At 39.0% G+C, this 22,859-nt stretch overlaps 3 protein-coding genes across 7 annotated transcripts; all 3 read right to left on the reverse strand.

Moving 5' to 3' along the window:
• Positions 1 to 1,075: 1,075 nt before the first annotated feature.
• On the reverse strand, positions 1,076 to 5,133 carry LOC126592857 (double-stranded RNA-binding protein 3-like). 2 transcript variants are annotated; one of them, XM_050258648.1, is made up of 4 exons: positions 4,976 to 5,133; positions 3,751 to 3,998; positions 2,816 to 3,035; positions 1,076 to 2,609 (listed from the first exon to the last, which is right to left on the reverse strand). In XM_050258648.1, exons 2-4 carry the CDS (start codon positions 3,994 to 3,996, stop codon positions 1,429 to 1,431), a joined length of 1,647 nt encoding a protein of 548 aa, XP_050114605.1. In that variant the 5' UTR covers positions 3,997 to 3,998; positions 4,976 to 5,133; the 3' UTR covers positions 1,076 to 1,428. The 2 variants fall into 2 exon arrangements, with proteins under 2 accessions (XP_050114605.1, XP_050114604.1); XM_050258647.1 differs by lacking the exon at positions 4,976 to 5,133 and adding an exon at positions 4,254 to 4,927.
• A 4,838-nt stretch (positions 5,134 to 9,971) lies between these two features.
• LOC126592860 (uncharacterized) lies at positions 9,972 to 11,652 on the reverse strand. Of its 3 annotated transcripts, none has more exons than XM_050258652.1 (2): positions 10,893 to 11,652; positions 9,972 to 10,856 (listed from the first exon to the last, which is right to left on the reverse strand). In XM_050258652.1, the coding sequence occupies exons 1-2, from the start codon at positions 11,569 to 11,571 to the stop codon at positions 10,213 to 10,215; spliced, it is 1,323 nt and encodes a 440-aa protein (XP_050114609.1). In that variant the 5' UTR covers positions 11,572 to 11,652; the 3' UTR covers positions 9,972 to 10,212. The 3 variants fall into 3 exon arrangements, with proteins under 3 accessions (XP_050114609.1, XP_050114611.1, XP_050114608.1); XM_050258654.1 differs by having other exon boundaries at positions 9,972 to 10,892; positions 11,037 to 11,651; XM_050258651.1 differs by having other exon boundaries at positions 9,972 to 11,651.
• A 4,925-nt stretch (positions 11,653 to 16,577) lies between these two features.
• Positions 16,578 to 22,506, reverse strand: LOC126592852 (phytyl ester synthase 1, chloroplastic-like). Of its 2 annotated transcripts, XM_050258637.1 has the most exons (14): positions 21,561 to 22,505; positions 21,304 to 21,355; positions 21,010 to 21,065; positions 20,742 to 20,900; positions 20,525 to 20,629; positions 19,568 to 19,674; positions 19,344 to 19,465; positions 19,139 to 19,247; positions 18,406 to 18,539; positions 17,834 to 18,191; positions 17,410 to 17,523; positions 17,103 to 17,188; positions 16,677 to 17,004; positions 16,578 to 16,642 (listed from the first exon to the last, which is right to left on the reverse strand). In XM_050258637.1, exons 1-13 carry the CDS (start codon positions 21,967 to 21,969, stop codon positions 16,704 to 16,706), a joined length of 2,112 nt encoding a protein of 703 aa, XP_050114594.1. In that variant the 5' UTR covers positions 21,970 to 22,505; the 3' UTR covers positions 16,578 to 16,642; positions 16,677 to 16,703. The 2 variants fall into 2 exon arrangements, with proteins under 2 accessions (XP_050114594.1, XP_050114593.1); XM_050258636.1 differs by having other exon boundaries at positions 16,578 to 17,004; positions 21,561 to 22,506.
• Positions 22,507 to 22,859: the final 353 nt, after the last annotated feature.

A 22,859-nucleotide genomic window follows, 5' to 3' on the forward strand; every position in this document is an offset into this window, starting at 1 on the left:
TCTTCGACTCACAAACACACAGTTTGTTCACCTAAACTGAAAAATTTATCCTTTGATCGGAATTTTGTGGGCTGCACGTTTTTTTTTCTCTGTTACCAAAGTCATCCACGAGATTCGAACCTATAATATCTCACTCACAAGTGATGGAAAATTTTACTAGACTATAATAATAAGTAGGGGTGGGTTCAAAAAATCGAAAACCAAAAAAAAAAAAATCGGACAACATTAAATTGAAACCGAAAAACCAAAAACTGAAAGAAAAAATAACCGAAAACCGAAAAAAAATCGAACCCAAAAAAAATGGAACTGAACCTTATTGGTTCGATTTTTGTTTTGGAGGTTTGGAAACCGATCCGAACCGAACAAAACCCCTTTACACTTTATGAATGTATGTCCATGATGTTTTTTTGTGAAACTTTGTTGCCAAGTTTGAAACTAACCTAAGGCTTTTTCAAGGAGCATACTTGGTTCAAGTAAGGAGGATATTTCATTGGTTATAGTGGGAAGTTTTTGGAAGACTTTGGAACTTGGAATAACTTCTCTATTCGTTTGCTTTTTGAATGGATACGGTGATCATTTTTTTTTTTTTTGCAATTGAAGCTGTTGATAGAATATGATTAGTTTATATAATCTTGTATATATACAAACTACCTTCCCACTTTCCACCTTCCCCATTTTCTTATTATTAGTCTACAAATGCAAGCCTCTTTTCTAAATTTCATATTAAAAAAAGATCAAGTTTTATAAAATTTAAAAAAAAAACGAAACTGTACTGTACCGAACAAAACCAAACCGAAAAAAAAAAATCGAAAGAAAATTGAACTGAACTGAACCAAAGTTTCGGTTCGATTTTGGTTTTGGCGAAAAACCAAACCAAATGAAACCGAACCCACCCCTGGACGACTACATGGATTTTAGTTTTCATTTTGCATATCATTATATATATATCCACTTCGTTTCTCCTCTCTATGCTCTCTAACAAAAACAAAAACGGTTATCAAACGGGCTATAATTCATTAGAGACAAAGTCGGCGTGGAGCATGACTGATGTTTGTTCTTCCATTCGCACTGAATATTTGTATACTTCAAACACAGTTTTGTTGAATTAATGTAAACAAATAAAATTCAACATTCCCTTTAGATTATACCTACGATGCATGACACACGGACACGGGAATATGACACGATATAGAAATACGTCAAATTAACAAGAAGAATGGTTGTACGACCACAAGGGAATATGACACAACACAACACGGGAATACAAGGGAATACCACCATGTCCATGCATCGTAGAATTATATCAAGCTAGTTGTCTAACAACTTATGCCAGTAAATATTTCCTCACAAGATAAACTATTCAAATCTATCAGAACTGCTGTATTATGTATATTTGGAATTTCGGATTATATATGAAGCTTACCAAGCTCAACGTTCTTTTGGCATGTCGTCTCTATTAGCATCCTTCTTCTCCATCTCGGGTAACACTCTCTCCTGGCTGGGACTAGGCATTTTTCTTGCTGGTGGAGCTGAACAAACTGGTACAACTGATCTAATTCGAACAGCAGGTGCCATGAAGCTAGGTCGCAGTCCTCCCAGTTGCATTCTTTCAGGCAATTGTGCGGCTGAAGATGAAGGGATCCCAGTTCTCATTCTTGGTGGAGCGGGATTCCTGCTTGGAAAATTTTGTGGTCTAGACCCCGGAGAGGAAGAGGGCCTTACAGTTCTGATTATTACAGGTTCGGCAGCAGATGGCGGTCTTAGAATTCTAGCACTACTTACTCTTGGAGGATTTTGGGGTCTCAAATTGGGCCTACAAGAGTCGAAACCACGAGGATTCTGTAATCTAAAGTCAACTGGCCTAAAACTAGAATCCATGATTCTAGGGTGAGCATGTCCAGGCTGCCCAGTTGGGTTGTTGCATTCCAGCTGAAGGTTTCCAATTTTGCTTTCTAACTCTCCTAGGTTCTGTTTCTCAAGCTGAACTTGTTCCTGGACTTCAGCGCCACTGTTTCCGGGACTAAAGGGATCTGAAACTACGGAAGGAGAGTACCCGGGTGATTCTTCTGGCTTTTCTTCCTGTATCTCTCGAATAGTCACCGTGGACTTGCCCCTGATTGGCGGGTTAGGAAGCAAATGGTTTGAGAAGCAAAATGATGGGCCTGAGGTAGCAATTGTAATTCTGGGTCCTGCTGAGGTCGGCTCTTGCTCTCTTGCTGGAAAGTATAGACAGTGATCCGGGCGAAGCACAGATTGCATAAATGGATATATCTGAGGAATAGATGGAATAACTGGTGAAACAGGAAGTGCCAGCAGGCGATTTTGTTGCTGTAATAATTGCTCTTGCTGCCACAATTCGTACATTGCTATTTCAGGGGAATAATTAGAATAACCCCAGTTATAGATTTGCAAAGGATATAAGCTTGGTGTTGGCAGAGTGGATTTCTGGAAGATGGGAATGTATGTTTGCTGTCCATGTCGGCGATCATTTTGAGTATTAATAGACTCAGATGGCCGCAAACTTCCAAGAATACGACCAATAATGGCTTGTTCCTGTTCTTCATTGCCTCTAGGCTCCACCGAGGAAGAAGATGAGTCACGTTGAGCCACTGCATGGATAACATACAATTTACATATATAGGACTTGTCTTCGATGGAATGCATATTTGGGAAATTTCATTGATTGAGTTGGCAAGCAGCCAAAAGAAGGAAATAAAAATGCATGCAATCTTCAAGGGAAACCACAAAATGCTTGTTTGCTAGTGCACATTTAGAAGAAAGAGCAAAAAAAGAAAGATAACAGGAAAATGCATACATCTTTTCAGGGCTGCCCAAGCAGCCATTGCAGCATTTTTCTGAGCTTGTTTCTTTGTCCTAGCCGGTTGCCCAGTAAAGCTCATTCCTGCTAGCTCAACTGTACATGAGAACACAGGCACATGGCCTGGTCCAGATCGAACAGTTGTATAAACAGGAAGGTTCAACCCAGCTCTGTGAGCAGTCTCCTGAAGCAAGTTCTTATAAACCCCCGTTTCATCCTGTGCAGCACAACACACAATATAATTATTCAACAACTATTTTCTGTGGCAGTTTGCATTAAGTTAGGGATGAAAAAAGGAAAATTCTGGACAGTAAAAGTAAACAACATATTAAGAAGGTATCAAAGAGTCATTCCATTTAAATATAGAGTCCATCGAGAGGAGGAAGCAAATGCTAGTTAGTTTTAACCGGTTTTCTTCTTTTCCTTCCTGGTTTTCTGTAAAACTAAATTCTTTGAAACCTTAATCTATCTGTCACAAACAAACTCCCGCAAATGCAAGGTCTAAGGATGATTCAACACGCACAGCCATACCCCTCTTTTGGGAGAGGATTTTTCTGCAATTCGAATTTGTTACCATCTGGTAGCTCAAGGCAAACTGTACTGTTGTGCCAAGATGCACCCTCATCAATTCTCAGGGTAGTTTCCAGGAAAAAAGAAGAAAGTAAAGTCTTGGAACATTTTTCCCTTAACAGTTCAATGTTATGATTTTAGTTTTGTCTCTGGGGGTGGAGGAATCTGCACTCATCGACTATTGGATCACACGTATAAACCACAACAGACCTATGGTAATTAGTATTAAAAAATTAATCGTTACTCCAACAAACAAAAAGAGAATCATGAACATATCTACCTGAAACTAACAAATTTTGAGCACATAAAGAAACTGTTGTTACCAAAGTAAAAGAAGTAAAGCACTATAATATGCTACTAACCAATACTCTTGCAGCCAGTGCTCTGGAAGGGCCTCTTTTTGCAAGTGTGTTCAATGCTACCTCCGCTGCAGCATGCTCGGCCTGTCTAAGAGTAGGGCAGAATGTAGGACTTTCAAAAGTATCTCCGTTGAAGTTGACAGTTACTTTGAATCGAGGAGCATGATCTGGTCCTTCCCGAATGCATGAATAAGATGGCAAATTGAAGCAACTTCTCTGTGCCAACTCCTGCAATTGGTTCTTATACATACCTGTGTATACATGTAACATTTTATGCAACAATTATAAACGTGTTCTGATTTCAACGACTGAGAGACAGAGATTTCAAATTTCAAACTATACAAAAACTGTCCACATACCAGGAAAAGCAAGCCATACCCAAAAACAAAAACATCCCAATTAAAAATACCACAGAATAATGCTGAATTCAATTCTTTCTTACAACCATATTCCATAGCCATAATTTGTGATTTTAATTATTTCATGCAAGGGCTTAGAGCTGTAACCTCGCAGCACAGCAAGACCATGGAAAAATGCAAATTCACGAACAAACACACGCCTTTCACGCAAACTAAAGCCAAACGGGCAGTTGTTTGTGGGCATTCTCATAGTTAGAGCAGCGTCTGGTAAAGAACTCGTCCGGTTTCTCTATAAGCTTCCTCTTTCCAAACACCATAAGAAGTCAATTCTGAAATTCCATTTTCAGCTTGCATTTTGCATCTTCAAAATACAAAATGAACCAGGCACCTAACCACTTTCCATTTTTCATTGATCGTCAAATTAATGGAAATTCTCAATTTTTACCAAAAAATTAACTTAAAAGTATCCCAAGAAACCATTTTTCCACAAAAATTAGGTCTTTCCCTTCTGAAGCATTCTCAGCAGAAAATTATATCCAAATCACGAAATATACATTGAGCTAAATTAGCTCAGAAATAAAAAATTCGGAACACAAAAAGGAGTATTTTTTCCATCCCTTTTTTTCCATCCATTTTTTCCAAATTTTTTCAGCAACCAAACGGAGGTAACCCAATAACGATATCCAAATCCCACATCAATCCCAAACCCAATTAATACCCAGGTAATCAGAAAATAATCACAATAATTCCAATTGAAAATCAAATGAGCTCAAAAACAAACAATAACCAGCTCGGAAAACTCGAAATATGTCGAAACAAATGCGAAAATTGATCTGGGTAAGAGCCAAAAGAGGAAGAAAACCACTCACCTTCGCGGCCCGAGAAAGTGACGGAATAAAAGGGTGAGCAAGAAAGCGAGATACAATACAATACAACACTGGCGGTATGGTAAAGTGAGGGACTTTTGTTTTGGATTTTTATTTTTTTTCTCTCTCTACTTTCTCTCTCGTCATCTGCCGACGGAAGGAGCTACAGAGGCTCTGTAGAGAGAGAGCGAGCGAGCGAACAGCGACAGTTCTACAGTTTCGAGCTCTGTCATTTTTATACGGCGGAGAAGGACGACATCTGACGCGTCGCCGTTTTGTTAGTTACGGTGTCCAGCTCTGCCTACTTGGATGAGCAATTTTTGGGTGTAACCGACACGTGTTACAATTTCTTTCATAATATAACGTTTTTAAGAAGCGGTTTGATAATTATTTCATTTTCAAGTTTTAGTTAGCATTTTTATGAAAACTGAAAATTAGAATCTTATACGGTGACTTTTTTTTTTTTTTTTTTTTTTTTTTGGGAAAACTGGAGATATCATTCCAAGGCAACATCCAACAGTACACAAAAAGGGTCCAGTTACAAGATTAACACAAAGCAAAAGTGGACCCAAACCAAAGCCCGGACCAACAAAACTAGAAACCATAGAGCCCAAAAGATCAAAAGAAGCCCTGGTCTACTGCGTCCACCGCCTCTGCTACGGTGAACCACCACGAGAAGCCAGCCTTCACACCGCCAACCGAGAAGCGCCTAGCCAAGCGCAGTAGGCTGCCACAAGCACCTGTTCGAACGCAGCCACAAAGGGGAACGCTGCCAACAAGAGCAGCAAACAATGAGAGAGTGGTGGTGTGGTGAACACCCAAGCCAGTGAGAACACCGGAACTCTACACACTCTCCCGAGAAGCCGCAACACATCGCGGTAAACCGTGACTGCTGATCGAATAGGAGATGGGTGAAGAAGACGAACGCCGGGGGGTGTGAGGGACAATCCAAATCGAGGTGGGGAGCAGAGGAAGACAGCAAAATCAGGGAAGAGAAGAGGAGACAAAGGGCAGGAGGAGAGACTGCCACCGCCCCCAGCCATAGCTAGGGACGACAGCTCTGGATTGTGGCAAGATTGGAGACACTCACACAACCGTGAGAAGGAACTCTCAGGTAGAGAGGAGGTCTCTCACGAGGGAGAGAAGGGATCCGGATCCTAACTATTTTTAGTTTTTATAAAAAAAATTAACCATTCAGGGCCAAATTTAAAAAACGTAGTAGCAAACAAGATTTCAATTTTTTTTTAAGTGAAAATAATAACATAAAACGAAATAAATATCAAACGGTACAGGCTTTTTATGTAAAGAGATTCCCATTTTCTTCAAAAAATATGGATTAGATATGGGACCTACTCCATATCGAACTTTAACGATCCGAACCGTCTATTTCGTAAGTTTCGATTCATATATCATCCTTGCAAAAATTCAATTCAATCCGAAATCATTTGTCTATTTAATTATCAAAATAAAATTTCATTGTTTCTTATATAACAAAGTATTCGTTAATTTCTTTGAACTCAATTAGATGTCTTAAAATTTTCCGATTTGGGCTATTATTTTGTAAGAATGATCTATGAGGTGCAACTTGAAAAATAGACAGTTCGGATTGTTAAAGTTCAATGTGATGTAGATCTTACAACTAATTCTCATTTAAAAAAAAAAGAAAAAGGAATCCCTTCCCTTGAAGGTTTCCTCAAACGGTCATATATTTTAGAAGTGAAACGTATCAATCATTTCATCTCTCCTATTATAACACGTACAGAAATATATTACCTGACAAGTGTTCTAGGTAGACAAAATTTCTCCTACTTAAATAAATTATATTGTTTGCGAAAAAAAAAAAAAAGAGATTCTTTTGTTAATTAGTTATGGAAAGAAACGGTCGAAGCATTCAAACCAACCAAACCAAATCAATTAAAGCACTTTGGTTCGGTTTTCATACTAACAAAATAAAATCTTGAACCAAATCGAACCAAACTGCAATTATTTTTGTTTGGTTAAAATTCGGTTTTGCTGAGGCTAATTTTATTATTTATTAGTACTTTGGCATTTTCTTATTAGTAATGTCTCCAATCATATTACATAGATTCAAAAGTGTGTAAACGTAAGGTTGAAATGCCGGAGACGCTAAAATGTCTTTATGAATCTTTCCGGTTCCCGAAAGATAGGTGTAAGGACTACCTGTGTCAATGACAAAACCGCCGCTGCTGTCGATCCTCATTCTGAACAATGCATGATTTATTTTACGGCGCTTTCCGGCGAGACTAACTCCCAACACATTGACATGGTATCTGGGAATTCCTACAAGCACTATCCGCGTTGTCCAAATCGAAGAAATGTATACGTTCCCTTTCGTGTAGCCCATGACGGTAGGCAGTAACAGAAGCTGCATGTTTGTCTGATGAGCTTGTTGCGTTAGGACAGACCGCGGCCCTGCCCACAAGCCAAAATGGTCGGCTAGCAAATTTTTAGGTCCATCATTTAGACAGAAAGTTATGTTCCGGTTATGACACGCCCCGACCCTGATATTCTCCGAATGCCAGAATAGACGCGTGCTGGCCGACACCCAAGGGTGACGAAAGCCATTAATTGATACAAAAGCTAAGAATAAGAATTAAATAAGGGTTAGAAATTTAAAAACAATGAGTTAATAATTTTAAGAACGTGCTCAGAGCATACAACTAAACCTAATCACTAAAAAGAATTAAGATATAATTGAATGAATAAAGAAGTGGGTCCTACATCGAGAGGATCCGAAGATGCTGCTGCGGAAGTGTATTCACGCCGGGATTAGGTGCCTTGATTCTAAGTCCTGAATGGGGGCGCAAAATAAAGGTGAGTGGACCAAGTTTATATATATAATAATAATAAAACAATTATAAACATACTAACCCCCAAAGTTATATATAATGAAAACTACTAGCATAATAAGTGATGGATTTAATAAAAATCCTAGCATGCCAAAAATATCTCAAAAGCCATAACGCGGAAAACATCATATAAATCATCGCGTAAACATCTCGTAAATCGTCTCGTAAACGCGGTGTGCTGCTAGTAAGATCACCGAATAAATATAACTCCCGGCCCAATGCCTGCTCCGTGGTCTCTGCGCCCGTAGCCAGAGATTACCAACTCCCGGCCCAATGCCTCTTCATGTCCCTCAGCCCGTAGCTAGGTATTATTTCTCCCGGCCCAAATGCCAACACCAGATCCTCGCCCCAGGCGGCATAGTGTCTACTAGGTACGCACAAATATTTACGCATCTCATAAATAACCACTTCATAGCATAGGTTACCGATCATCGTCTACACTATAAAGAGGGGTTTAAAAACATGTTCTAGCATCCTATCGTCATCTATTAGATAGTCTATCAGGTCATGGTTTTTATAGAAAATACGATATATTAAAATATAGCTCAATATAGGCTAACAATTAATTCCTCACCAAAACACGAGACGATATTCAATAAATTCAGTAACAGGATTGATATAAATCAATTCACAAAATTCGTAGGCATGCTAATCATTTATGCAATTACTATAAAATCATGTAATTTTAGAAGGGGTCCACTCACAGTACTTAGTTGCCAAAAGCTGCGCCACTAGCGAAGACGGAAACGTCACAATAAATGCCCCTAAGCACATAAAGAGTCCAATAAATAAAACTATATAATAGCAATTGAATTTGGGAAAACGGACATTGGAAACGGATTCAAAACGTTGAATTACCCTAAGAAGGGTCCCGGACGAAAACCCTTTTAACCCAAAAACCTTAGAATTCCAAAACCCAATAGATCCTAATCCTATTTAACCTAAACCTTAATCCGGATTTCAAGCCTAAAACCCGTTTGACCTAGTTTGACCGTTGACCCCCGGTCAACGTTGACTATATATATGAACTTGGTCCACTCACCTTTGTTTTGCGCCCCCATTCAGGTCATAGAAACGAGGACTACGACTGGACGTACGAGGCATTCCCCTACCAGTAGCACTCTATCACCCACTTGTGTGATATCTTGTAATGTTCTTTCTTTTTGTAAATCTGGTTTTAGACTGTGTCTGGTTCATTCTAGACACTTCCTTGAATGTTGTTAATTACTCTTAAATTCTGACGTTATTCATGAATATTTTCTTCTAATCATTACTCTTATAATCAATTAATGGCTTTCGTCACCTTGAGTGTCGGCCAGCACGTGTCTATCCTGATATTCTTCGAATATCAGGGTCGGGCGTGTCAGGTTATCATAGCCACAACCAAATGCTACTGGGTACTTCAGACTGGTTTTTATAGAGCTTGGGAAACCGAAGATGTCAGTTAAAAACCAACCTGTGGTGTTGCCTCCGGTGAAGGTATAATTTAAACTGTGGAGACACAATTTATTGCTACTACACATTTTCGGAACACAGAGTGTGGCTGCAAGGTAAAAAATGGAATGTCGAGGAGGCAGTTGGTGCATCTGGCGCATTGAACCTAAGTCTCATCAGCGCCGGAATCCACCATTAAGTAAGGTTTATACTGTCTTCTTGAGCTGATAACGTTTGTGACACATAGTAATTGCTAAGGGCACCGGAAATGTAAGGCTGTGTTCCATTAGGGGCACCCTCAGCTGACCTCATGGACATGAGATTAAGGACTCGATTTCTTGATCTCTCTTCCCTTATGCGATGCCCTTGTTCTAGAGTTAGAATTTTCGGGAAGAGAACTGAATCAATCGGGGCGAGCTTGATGCTGAAACAACAGGTTCCGATGGGAAAGGTGGTGGTGAAAATGTACACAAGGAAGGCTAGTAGGGCATTGCTGCAGACTAAAAGTGAAGCCTTATTTTTTTTTTTTGTTTTCCTTTGGTTTGGAAGTATGTGATTAATTAGTAGACGTACTACTACTTATAACCTTGTATATCTATTGTTCTGTTAGATTTGCAGTTAATGTATTTTACTAAGAGCGGATTCTCTTGTAATTTAATGGAAATTAGCTTTTAATTACTTTATAAGATCATAGCTTTGGAAACCAGAATCCACATATTAATGGCTAAAGTAACAAGCACACATAGTTATTCCAGGCTTTGTCGATACAAAAGCTTTTTTTTATGATCGTGTAGTCGAACATAAGCGGATGACACACGTAGAGCAGCTAGATTAGAGCAAACAAACAGATGAAAACAACCCGAGAAAATCTATATATATTGGAAGTTGGAGGAAGCATAAAGCCCTTTTGCAGCATCACATAGTTGCGTGAATGTTTTATGTTGTTCGTGGCCAAGATGGCGCATTGAATGTGGCATTTCTTTTCGTAGCATCCGTGGGATACTCGTCATGTTTTGGCACGGTCGAGTATTGAGAGTATTGCGGCGTAGTAGCTGCGGCAGATGAAGACATTACACTCTCCTTCAAGAACCGTAGGGCTGTCTCTATGTCATCTGTTGCACTGCTGAGTCTGCCCTCACGGCTTGGCGGAGTCCATGCTGGACGGCTTGGTGGTGGATTCCATGCTGGACGGCTTGGCCTAGGCTGGTGGCCACCATTTGTCACTGTGTTTGGTCCCATGTCACTGTAATATTTGGGGGGGTAGTCATCATGGTTGTCATTGCGAATGGTGTTTCCGTTTGGCTTGTAGGATGTTTTTTTGTTGTAGTCACTATAGTCACCATAAGTATCATTATGTGCAGCTTTCGGGGCTGGTTGATGCCTATTTGCACGCTGGTCACGGCTTGCTTCAGTCTGGACTTTGGTCAGGAAATCACCAACTTCTCGCGGATAATCATCTTCAGGGCTGGAAGGTCTATGCAGCTGTTGATGATCAGCTGAGTAGCCATAACTTTTCACGGGACTTGAAGGCTTACGAGGGTAGCGATCACCAACAGCATAAGTTTTTGGGGGGCTTGAAGGCCTACCAACAGCGTAACTTTTTGCGGGGCTTGAAGGCCTACCAACAGCGTAACTTTTTGCGGGGCTTGAAGGCCTACCAACAGCATAACTTTTGGGGGGGCTTGAAGGCCTACCAACAGCATAACTTTTTGGGGGGCTTGAACGCCTACCAACAGCATAGCTTTTGGGAGGGCTTGAAGGCCTACCAACAGCATAACTTTTGGGGGGGCTTGAAGGTCTACCAACAGCATAACTTTTTGGGGGGCTTGAACGCCTACCAACACCATAGCTTTTGGGGGGGCTTGAAGGCCTACCAACAGCATAACTTTTTGGGGGACTTGAAGGCCTACGCGGGTATTGATCACCAACAGCGTAACCATAATTTTTTGGGGGGCTTGAAGGCCTATGCAGCTTGGGATCAGCAACAGCATAACCATACCCTTTCGCAGGGCTTGAAGGAGGGCTAGAAGGCCTACGCCAGTCATCAGCATACCCGTATTCGTTTGCAGGTGAGAGAATACGTTCATGAATAATTGTCTCAGTTTTCATAACATAGCCCCCTTGTTGCTGGAAGGGAGCGCAACCAATGATTGTTCTTCGTGTTCCATCAGCACCAACGATGATTGTGCGGCACTCATCATCTGCATAGCTTGTCTTGTTCCATTTATTGGTGTGTGGTCCTCCTCCCGTGCCATTAGAGTAACCAGATCTATAGTTGTGATCATAACCAGCCATTATTCAGCCCAAAGTTTTAAACTATATGATTTACTTGGATCTCTAGGACTTCTTTCTCACCTGCAACATTTGAAGCTTCTTTTGTTTATATAGAAGGTACAATTATTTTTACCTTTATATCACATATGCTTCTCTCTTTCTAACGCATTCCAAGATTCCTTTCAGGTTCTTCCATTGCGAAAACAGTTGAAAGAATCATATTCCCGCCAATCCATGGATTTCGACCTCCATCATCTTCCCTTCCATTGACTGAAATATTTTCTTCCGTTAAGACTAGGGTAACTTGAACTACAAGATGAGTTGCGGGACCATTCGGTTTCAGTAAATGCAGAAAAATCAGTAATTGTGGGAGCATAGTTTGAGTGACTGCTGCACTGAAATGTGAGAAATCAAAAAAACATACGGTTACCAAAACTTTCTGTCGAATATAAGATTGTGAGCCTTTTTAGAAAGGTTGAAGAATCGTGTTCTGCTCATACAAGGAATTGAGACCTCCATTAACAAAATCTTATTCTTTCCAGCGAAATCCGTATGCCATATTCCATCGAGCACTTCTCAAATAATCTTCGATTCTGGGGTTGATTTCGTGTGAGGTTAGGAAGTGGCCCAACTACTTACAAGCACATATAACGTCCCTCATTTCCCAGACGTAGGATTCATACTCTCAACACAACTCTTTACGTGTGGCGAATTTTCAAGCTTAGCACGTGGACAACACAAATCGGGTGACGTGGAGCATGTATGGCCGTTGACTTCACAAGCGGGACAACCTGCTCTGACCATGAAGAAGCTTGAGAGGAGTAACCCAACTACTTATTGAAAAATATCAATACTCAGTATAGTAAGAATGCTCGAATTAATAAACTCAAAATCAATGAATTAATGAGTGAGGCTACACTTTGAATGTATAGAGTTACAAGTGATCAGGTTGTTACAAAAGAAAGTTATCTCTAATTACAAATAATTCAAACATACACAAGAGCTAATCAACTGTGGAGCAGTCGTAGATAGAGTTGAACTGTGGTAATTATCTATCTGCTGGAGAGTTTGAGCAGAACACTTGTGGAGAAGATCAGGAAGCGAAAATTCAAACTGGCTTGGCTTATCACTTATAAGCACATGCAAGGTCCGTCATTTTACTAATTTGTGATTCATACTCTCAACATATACAAGGTTTTGTATTGACACAGACTGGTTTGGCAAGATGTCATCAGTAGAGGTGTAGTTACAAACTCATATATTTGTTGTTGTGTACGATCTGCAATAAGGGAAATGATTTCTGCATGTCAGAAATAAACAAGTGCGTAGAAAAAGAAAAATAGTGTGCGGAAATCACTTCCAATTCAATAAATGTATTTTTACTGCAAGGAAATTCTTTTTGTCTTGCATTCAACATCTATAATATTTTTCTCCTTCTTACAATAGAGGAAGCGAACCCGTTTCCTACCCTAATCCGAGTCCATTTCCCAACAACTCTTACTACTTGAGCTAACCGATAGGGAAAAAAAAGGAAACACAAATTCACGAAATTACCACAAGGCATACATGCCATATGTACAAGTACAAAGAGTACACTTCCATGTCTTACCATGAAACTAAACAGAAGCAGAAAACACAGACAGATAGAGTGGCTAGGTTATACCGATCCAACGGACGAAAATGGCCTAAGAAACGCCATACATCGAAGCCGAAGCATAGAGCATAAAGCCTTAATTAGCATCACATAATTTACTTGTATGAATATTTGTTCTTGGGCTTTGAACTCTCCTTCAAGTAGCAGGGCCCTGTCATCCGTCGGAATGCTGAGCCTACCATCGCCTCGAACTGGAAGCGAAGCTGCCAGTAGTGAGCCACGAGTTTGGCTTAGTGCCGTGGCCACTACCATTCGCTGTCACGTTAACTGCTGGCTCCCATGGCACCACCGTTATGTTTGCGTTGTGCGTGTAGTCATCATAGTTGTCATTCTTAACGTGCAACCCCATTGTATCACTTTGATTAAGGTAGCCGCCATAAGTTCTTGCCGGCTCAAGTCCTGTCATGGAGGGCTTGACGGCCTATTACGCCAGTTGTCGCCGGTGGCACAATCCGTTAGATGTGAGGTTTTATCACAAAAGATATCGGTATTAGTTGAAATGAAATTAGGATATTTAATATCTTCTTTTCTTAGAAATACGGTCGACGTGGGATATTTCATCAGGATGAAGTTAACAAAGGTGGGTCTAACATGTTCAGTAATGATCGTCTCATGTTTTATAAAGTACCTCCCAGGTTGTGCGCCAGCAATGATTGTTCTTCGAGTTCTGTCAGCATCAACGATGATTGGCCAAAACTCATCCGTGTCAGCAGCATACCTTGTTTGGCCCCACTAGTTGGCGTACGGTCTTAGTGAAGAAAGTTAAGGTTCCATCATAAAATCGTAAAATCAATTGGTATTAAGTTGAGGTTCCACAAGCAAGGTCCCTCCTCTAGGAGTCATTCTCAAGACGCCCTCTCACGTGTAGCAATTTTCAAGCCTAACATGTTGAGAACACAACTTGGGTGAGTGGAGCACGTATGACAATTGGGCTTAATACGTGAGACAACTTGTTTTGATACCATGAAAAAAGTTGAAGTTCCACCATAAAATCAATTGGCAATATAGAGAGTGGCCTATCTATTTGTAAGCACATGCAAATCTCTTATCAATGTGAGATTCATTCTCAAAACCTAGCCCGCTGCTTCCTCTGGTGTAGCCTGCTCCGTAACCGTAGCTGGTCATTGCTTCAAGTATGGAAGCAGCTGTATGACATTTTTCTGATTACTTGGATTGTTGAAGATTATATATATAGATACATATTGGATTGTTGAACCATATGTGTATATATATAGATACATATTGGATTGTTGAACCATATGTGTGTGTTTGTGTATCTATATAGATACATATATGTATACATATGTATTGAACAAACACTTCAAGAACCCATATTCTGTGGATCCTTAAGTTGTGATCCCCATTAACTTCCCTTGAGAGAGGGGTATAGAAACACTTAGTCGGCAACCCATATCACCAATAAGAACTTACACGTCGCGCAGACACCAATGTGACAAATTCAAACTAATCATACAACACGATTTAGACAAGTTGAAAACACATGGTGACATGTGACAGACTTGAAATGCTGACACATTTGCGTCTTAGTTGCATGTAAGTTTCTCTCAATATCATCACACTCGAAAGTCGGAACTTTTGGCCTTAAAACTCTTCTCCTGAAGAGAAACATCAAGATCAAAGCTTACCGCTTTTGCCCAAATGCAGATTCTCTGCGTTATCAAAATATCTGAAGAATCATGTTCTGAGTTCCAAAGGCAACCAACTGTCTTCCCTCATTTTTAAGTCTACGATAAATTTTTGTGTTAGGAGAATATGGAAAAAAAAGACAACTACTTCACATCCTTTAAAGATATTATTCAGCACTTTCATTTCATGTTGGGGATACAAATCTGACAAAGACACTTAAAAAAGAAAAATAGCCAATGTTTCGTACGGAGAAAAACTTACATGCAATCAGAACATTAAAATGACAATATTTGAAGCCGATCACACAATGTCGTGTGGATGTGGGCAAGGTAGCGCACATGGTGGCGTTTGATAGGCTTAGAATAGCGCTTGTATGTAAATCCCTATCTTCGATATCACACAGAAGCCTAGAATGGTACTGCAAATTCCATATGCCAAAATTCCATCCCAAATTGCTCAAACAATGTTCAATTATGGGACTGATTTTTCACCTCCGCAGAACTTGTTGGTCAAACCTAGGGGTGGTTTTGGTACATTACCTCTGTACCAATTACCATATCAAATATTTAGTACGAAAAAATCTATTACCATTACCGTACCAAACTTTCGGTATACCGAATATCAGTATACCAAATAGTTTGGTTGGTATGGTATGTCAATGGTAATTGCTACTTTGTTTTACGCTACTTTAGTTTGCCCAAAATCTAATATTTTTTAATTAATGTAGAAGTGTAAAAAATATGGAAAAAAATATATAAACGCTCGTAATGACAAGCTTTACAACTTTCGTGAAGAGCTTAACTTTGAAATTCGCCATTATAATCATATAAATCATAGATCAAAATTTAACCGTTGATTGTTGTTTACATTTACGCTTCATTTTTTCTCATCAAATTTTGTTTTTTTTTTCGGATTTTCTTTTTTGAAAACATGATCTATTAGAGGATGCAGGAAGATGAACGGTTTGGATCGTTGATATTATTTTCAGAGTTTTATGGTTAGTGAAAATATTGCTTGATATTTATAAAGTTTCTACAAACTATATGACATCAACTCATATTTCAGTTAACCATAAATATCGAAATGTGATATCAAAGATCTGAACCGTTCATCTTCTTACATCCGCCAGATGATCATGTTTTCAAAAAAGAAAATTTTAAAAATGATATTCAGTAAGAAGAATAAAGCATAAATGACAATCGACGGTTAAATATAAATTTAAGGTTTATGGATTATAGCATTGGATTTTGAAGCTGACCCCTTCATGAAAGCTGTAAAGCTTGTCACTATGAGTGATTGTATATATATATATTTTTTTTTTTACAGTTTTTACACTTATACAATAATTATTATTAATTTTATTAATTTTGCCCTCAAATAATAATATGAATAAATATATAATATAATATTAATAATATTGGTAGGTACGGTATACCACTGGTACTGGTTTTGGATACCAGTACCGTACCGAAACAGTATGGTAACATTACCAATTGGTACAAATTTTTGGTAATAATTTAGTATGGTATGGTTGATAGGACGGTTGATACGGTAATTTGATAAAAATTTCCACCTCTCTTAACCTGTACGAACTTCTTGGTCGCACGATTTATGAATTCCGACAGTAACATCACTGATCAAATTCCTCAGGTTTCTCGTCGGAGTTTCAGACTCGGATTTCAAGTTCACTTGCGACGCAAGATTTAGTGCAGAAAGAGAGACATGCTTTTCTTTGGACGAAAATGTGAACCTTGTATTAACTAGTGGAGTGTTAGTACTTAGTACACAAACCTCTTCCATGGAAAAATAATTATACACCACAAACAAGAACATATCCAACAACATAAAATTTTCAAGGCTCAAACGTTGGAACTTCCTCTACAGAGGAATACGTTACCCGATATGCTGTTCTGTCGAAAATATTCCTATAAGGATCCTCCTCCCGCTTCTTAATTAAGTATGCTAAACTGTTTTCAACGTCAGATTGTATCTGCAAGTACAATTCGTTTGCGTTTTCTTTGTCTTGCAGGATCTCTTTCTTTCCCTTTGTTTCTATGGGCTTTCCAAACAAATAGTAATACCGTCCTGGTATCTTCGGTACAACCCCTGGAAAAAAGAGTTGAACGTTGGCAACCTCCCCATTCGACTCATCCCTACAAAACCAGAGAACATTAAAATTCTGTTTAACAATGTGCGACCATTAAGATTAGAGTTGGGAGAACACACAAACAATAACGCGGAGAATAATTACCTTAGTTTTATAGTATCGCGACTAGCGTCTTTGAGATAGTCACTCACCACTGGTATATTCATTAGGTCATTGTAGTCAAGAACCAACTGCCAGATCCAATATAAGAACCGAAATATAATGTTAACCGAAGATTTAGCTCAGAAGTAAAAAGAAGGCATGGTATTGTAACGTTATCTGTTTTCCGAAAAGAATAAGGAGTGGTTTCGGGGGAAAATAATGTACGTATTTAAAGCTATAGATGATCGAGATTTCATAAACTTATTGTAAGCTACGAGAAAGAGAGGGAAGAACAGTAACACAAGCTTACTTCTAGTAAGTCATCTTCTCCTACAGCCGCAAATGGTACAATTGTGGCCCCAAAGCGTGCAGCCATTCTCACAAATTCCGGTTGGTCAGGCCAGAATAACTTGTATTCTTCACCCTGCCAATTATAGAAACACCATATAGGCATGGGAAACCAAAACCGTAACAGATGAATTACCAACAAGATGAAGTGTAAAAGGTCGTACCCAGTGCACAAGGCTCCCGCTTTACGCAGGGTCTGGGAGAGGTGAATGTCGGCTAGCCTTACCCCCATTTTATGGAGAGGCTGCTCCCAACCAACAAGATGAAGTGTGTGTGTGTAAAATCCATTGCACACACATTTAAAACATGCAAAATGCCGGATCAAAAAATAACGTTCTTGAGCCAATGAAAAATTGGTTTAAGATGAAACGAGGAACTTGGCGCACCTTCTTATGGAGAGCCTCACGTGCACCACCAGGATAAAGCAGTACATGTGATTTTGTTTTAAGCAATTTGAATAGGTTTTTTGCTGCGACAGGTACTGCACCGAATAGTTTGAGAACGTCAAATTGGGCCGAGGTCCCGTTCTTGCCCCAAAACAGTTCTGGATGTGCTAATCCACGAACACTTATGCTCTTCTCTCTTAAAAATTCTTCAACTATAGAATTCAGTTCCAACCCCAATAAATTGTGATAACCAACAAGTAAGACAGGTCCTTCGTTAGGAACTCCAGCAAGACCTCTCACTATTTTCCCATCTTCCAACGTTGAGAGCATTACGGAAGCAGTAGCTAGGCTTAATAATCTGACATTCATGTATTTCACTATCAGCTCTGGCCCCAAACCAATAAATATGTTAATGGATGCAACTTAGCGGGGTTCAGGTTAGGTGCAAGTGAAACCCGACATGATGTATCTATACTACCAAGTACAATTTGGAACTAACATGCCTGGAAATCTGCATCACAGAAGACGAAACTAACAAATAAAAGAAAAGTAAAAGTGTTGAACTGACTTACCTGAATTGTTTATCAGATGCATTTTTCAATTCCCACATACTAGGAGGAAGAAAATCTGAGACATAATCATGCTTCCTTGAACGACGGTATTTGTAAGTGCCTTTTATAACTGACATCAAATTAACGCCATCTTCCTGTAACATGACAGTAGAGCACATTCAATCACATTAGTGTCTTCACAAGTCAATGGCACCCGAAAAGTAAAGCTTATATTACACAGGAACAGCAAAGTATAGCGAAATTTGCATCAAAGAAAACAAAATTGTTGTCACAGTAATAGTGTCTAGTGTCCATTGTCAAATGGGCAATTGATATCCCGAGAGAGTTCTTGAAGCCAAAACTCAATCTTTATTCTTTAACTAGAGATTTTATCCAACTTGGGAATTAATAAAAGGGTGTTGAGTTCAAAGAACAGATTCAACAATATTCAAGAAAAGAAATAAAACAGTTTACTTAAATCATATCCAGAATGCGCCTTGGTTATTAATTTAAAGTTAATGTTATTAGCCATTATCCAACAGACAAATTGAAGCCAACTTAAAAATAAAATTCACCATCATCAGTCCAATGTGTTGCATACTTACATCTATGCAGTTTAAACAAAATCATTAAGGGCATTGATTTCACAATGTATGCTAAACACATCATTAAACTTGTCATCAATGATGACAGCTTACAGAAAATTCAGTAGCATTTCACCAGACTTGTAATAAACAGACATATTTTAACTTACTAGTAATAGAGTATGTCCATTGTCACTGAAGTGTCGGACTTTACAATTCTGTAATGAACGTGCTAGTCGTTCTGCTTCATCTCGACTTGGAACCATATAATCTTTGCCACTGAAAGAAAATAAAAATAAAAAATCTACACAATTTTACAATAATCATTTTTATTACGAGTGAGAGAGAACCACAATAGGTATAGTGAATATTAACCTAGCCAACACTAGCACTTCAGCTTTAACAGCATGGAGACGCGAATTTGCATAAGCAGCAGCTGATTTGAGCAGCTTCAGCTTCCAAAGAAGAGTGTCCCTCGGTATAATATCAGCCAGAGACTGAGACGGAAATGATAGAAGTAAATATTGAAAATAAGATAGAATCCACACCTGTAGACATTTCAACGAAGTTCAAGAAAAGGAATTGAAAGCAGTTCTTACAGAGAGATATGGTAGCAAATCAGTCAGGTTGCGAGACAATTGTGTTAACTTTAAACTGGGAGGAAGCCTATTTTCAATGTTAACCATCGCCATTTTTGTTGGATCACCTGGTGGAATGAAGGTTTAACATAGTGACATCAGAGTTCTTGTATTTGGCATTGGAAAACATAGGGACTTGAAACTGCAAACAGTTGTTTCTGACCATGACACGCTCGCGGAACTTTCCCGGAAAACTAAGATCCAAAATTTTTTAAAACTGCTTCCAACAAATATATATATGGCTCCCAATCAACATAACATTCAGTACAAGCTAATGCAATTTACCGCCGTATCAAAACCTTCTAAACCAATTATTTAGTTCAAAAATTCAGAAGCTTATATTTCAAATCATAAAACCTATTAATATATAATCCTAATAACCCAATTCTCTAGGAAACCAACAAAAATGAGTTTTCTTGTGAACTGAAAAACATAATCTTATTGACCCCACCAAATTCCGAATATAAAGTATCATATTCTTTTTTACTCCTAGATTAACAATTTGATAGTAAAATTCAATTTTCGTTACTGGGCTCCTTCCTGATCGTATTGACCAGATTTGTTCCCATGATAAGCTATAGTCTAAATACTCACATTAGCATTTCAGACTGTAAGAAAATTGAGACAAAAAACTCATTGGCTACGACACAGGGCTCAAAACTAGTCAAGTTTCATAACCGGACTTGCAAGAAGACAACAATAAAGCATTTCTACGATTCTTTTTAGTCAAGGGACGATAATGGAGGTCGTAATCCTGGATTGGCAGCACCCCAAGAGAATAAGCATTCCACATGCCAAAGTAACACAGTTAATTGAGACAGGGTTGAAAGCACAGTCAAGGGCCAAATTAGAAATGACTTATCTCACTTCACCATAAATTTTTTTGTTAATTAGATTCCAGAGCAACAAATCACGTACCCATAACAAAGCCAAGTAGATAGGGAACTGCAAAATGTAATTCATCAGGCATAGCCTCCAAGATTGGGAACAGAGGTTGCAGCTGAGACCTTTCAACTGATGTTGCTACAATAAAAAACACCAAAAATGTCAGACTGAGTTGGTGTGTTGAATACACGCCATTAGCATAATAAAAATACATGTTGAAGAAAATTGAACCGCGCAACTTATAACAAACCTGGATTGACTAGTATCAGTACTAAATCAATGGTAGGATTATGTGCAGCAACAGCAAGTGACAGGCATCCTCCGAAGGAATCTCCTACCAAGTAAATTGGCTTGTTTGGACATAAAGCATGCTCAAGCCTGATAGTTTCTACGACAAATTTCACCAGCCCTTAACAGATGAAACCAAACTAAATTATTGATTGAGAGCGACATTTTATCAAGTAAAGAAAAACAAAAATGATACTTCATACATATATAAAGAATTTCAAGATTAAGACCTTCAAATGGTGTTCGATCATTAACAGGAATATGCAGGCATCGAACTTCAAAAGCCCTGCATTTTTCAACGAATTATATCAGAAGCTGCTAGAAATAGTTTACCTCCAATTTCAGAGCTAAGAACCTGATTTTTAGCGCTACCATATTTCTCTATCAAGAACAACCATTTATTTGAGTGGAATTTCGCCAAGAAAAACATAGTTTATTAAAATTGAAGATAATGGTTATCTTACTTCCCAAGATCCTAACAAAATTTTGTAAACTACAACAAATAAATAAATTGAAAAACTTACTTCCCAAGAGCTTTATGGTGCAAAATGAGGCCCCAGCCAGTACCATCCAGCCCTGTATATGCACAATACCAAAAGGATTATGCAGCAGTCTGTACTATAAAACTTCACCCATTAATAAAGACAAAACAAACACATTTTACGCAGATTTATGTTGTTTAGCTATTCTACATATATAGACATATCCTTTGAATGCAAATCACAGTGCCAACATTAGAGACCAAGTTATGATTTATCATCTTTGGCACGCCAACAATTACCAGGCAAAAACAAAAGAATCGGAGAATCCTTTAATGGGCGCCCGCACGCATTGGGAGAAAACCACCGGGGAGGTCCACCGTCAGGCTTAATCATCTCCTTGTTTGCATGAAAATAATCTTTTACAGTGACAGTCCCATACCCATCATCGTACAAAGGTTTCAACCTTTCAAGACCACCACCATCCTCCACCCTCTTCTCCTCCTCCTTAACTTCAAACCTCAAACTCCCATTCCCTCTCCTATCCTCCCTCTCCTCGATTGCGGAAGCACCATTAGAAACAAATGATTCTGATGACAACACTGGTGAATCCCTACTATCTAAACTCCTAACCTGCACTCGAAACCGAAGCTTATTCTCCAAATTCAGCACACAAAAATGCGGACCCGGAAAGCCTATAACTGATGTCATGGCTTCAAGCAAAATGCAAAAGATTATAAACCCTTTTCCCAAAAACTCACAGAATTCAGAAACTTTGGAACTCTCAACAAAAACTAGCACTTGGGGAACACCTTAGGTCCTTAACAGAATGAACAAAAACTGCCGAATTCAGGACATTCCCTTAAACCACTCCAGCAGAAACAACCATGCATTTAGCACAACAGAAACCTTCCGGCACACTAAAAAATGGGCACGAAAGTGAGATTTGAAGCAGACCCAGATAGCTTACTAGAAGATATAGCCTCTAAAACACCTAAAGTCTTGAACTTTCCTCTAATTTAACAATAACTGGCAACAAAATATGGTAAAAGAAATGCTCAAAAGGCAATGTGAACAAATTGCAGCAAATTTTTACGGTGCAGAAAAATATGGAAATGAAATTATTGGGTGATAATCTGCATTGTACCGGATGTGGGTCTGAGTGGCAGACCCAAATAGGTGAGTTTTGTCCATTTGCTTTATTGCTCTGGTTGCTATTAGGCCACATGGGTCATCTGACGCTGTGACGTTCGCAATTCTGGAAGAAGGGGAAGCTCTATCAGTTATAAAACCAGTAGTTAACGGTGTGTGACCAGAAGAAGAAAAAGGAGAATTACAAGGACTTGGTGGGCAAAAATGGAAGTGTAACTTCGGGAAGGTGGTACTTCTACTTCTACGGTCTTACGACTCTTACCAGTGAGTCCGAGTGTCGCTGTTATCGCCAAATGCAGACAGTACGAAAATGTGCTGTGACGAGAACAATCGGCACGAAAAGATCTTTACTTTATTGAGACCAAGAGAGGAGGCAGGATATTTTCTTGTGAAAAAGCAGAAATAAAAATAACCTTTCATAGGTAATCAAATACGAAATTATTACTGCA

Source organism: Malus sylvestris, chromosome 12, assembly GCF_916048215.2.
Source record: "Malus sylvestris chromosome 12, drMalSylv7.2, whole genome shotgun sequence".
Classification (NCBI taxonomy): domain Eukaryota; kingdom Viridiplantae; phylum Streptophyta; class Magnoliopsida; order Rosales; family Rosaceae; genus Malus; species Malus sylvestris.

Coding starts and splice junctions, on each gene's coding strand:
- LOC126592852 (XM_050258636.1), bottom strand. CDS start 21,969: ATGACATCAGTTATAGGCTTTCCGGGTCCGCATTTTTGTGTGCTGAAT. Junction 19,466..19,567: donor ATTTGCTACCATATCTCTCT/GTAAGAACTGCT, acceptor TTTCCGTCTCAG/TCTCTGGCTGATATTATACC. Junction 17,524..17,833: donor GTGAGGCTCTCCATAAGAAG/GTGCGCCAAGTT, acceptor TATAATTGGCAG/GGTGAAGAATACAAGTTATT.
- LOC126592857 (XM_050258647.1), bottom strand. CDS start 4,356: ATGAGAATGCCCACAAACAACTGCCCGTTTGGCTTTAGTTTGCGTGAA. Junction 3,036..3,750: donor CACTGGCTGCAAGAGTATTG/GTTAGTAGCATA, acceptor TGTGCTGCACAG/GATGAAACGGGGGTTTATAA. Junction 2,610..2,815: donor TTGGGCAGCCCTGAAAAGAT/GTATGCATTTTC, acceptor TTATCCATGCAG/TGGCTCAACGTGACTCATCT.
- LOC126592860 (XM_050258651.1), bottom strand. CDS start 11,571: ATGGCTGGTTATGATCACAACTATAGATCTGGTTACTCTAATGGCACG.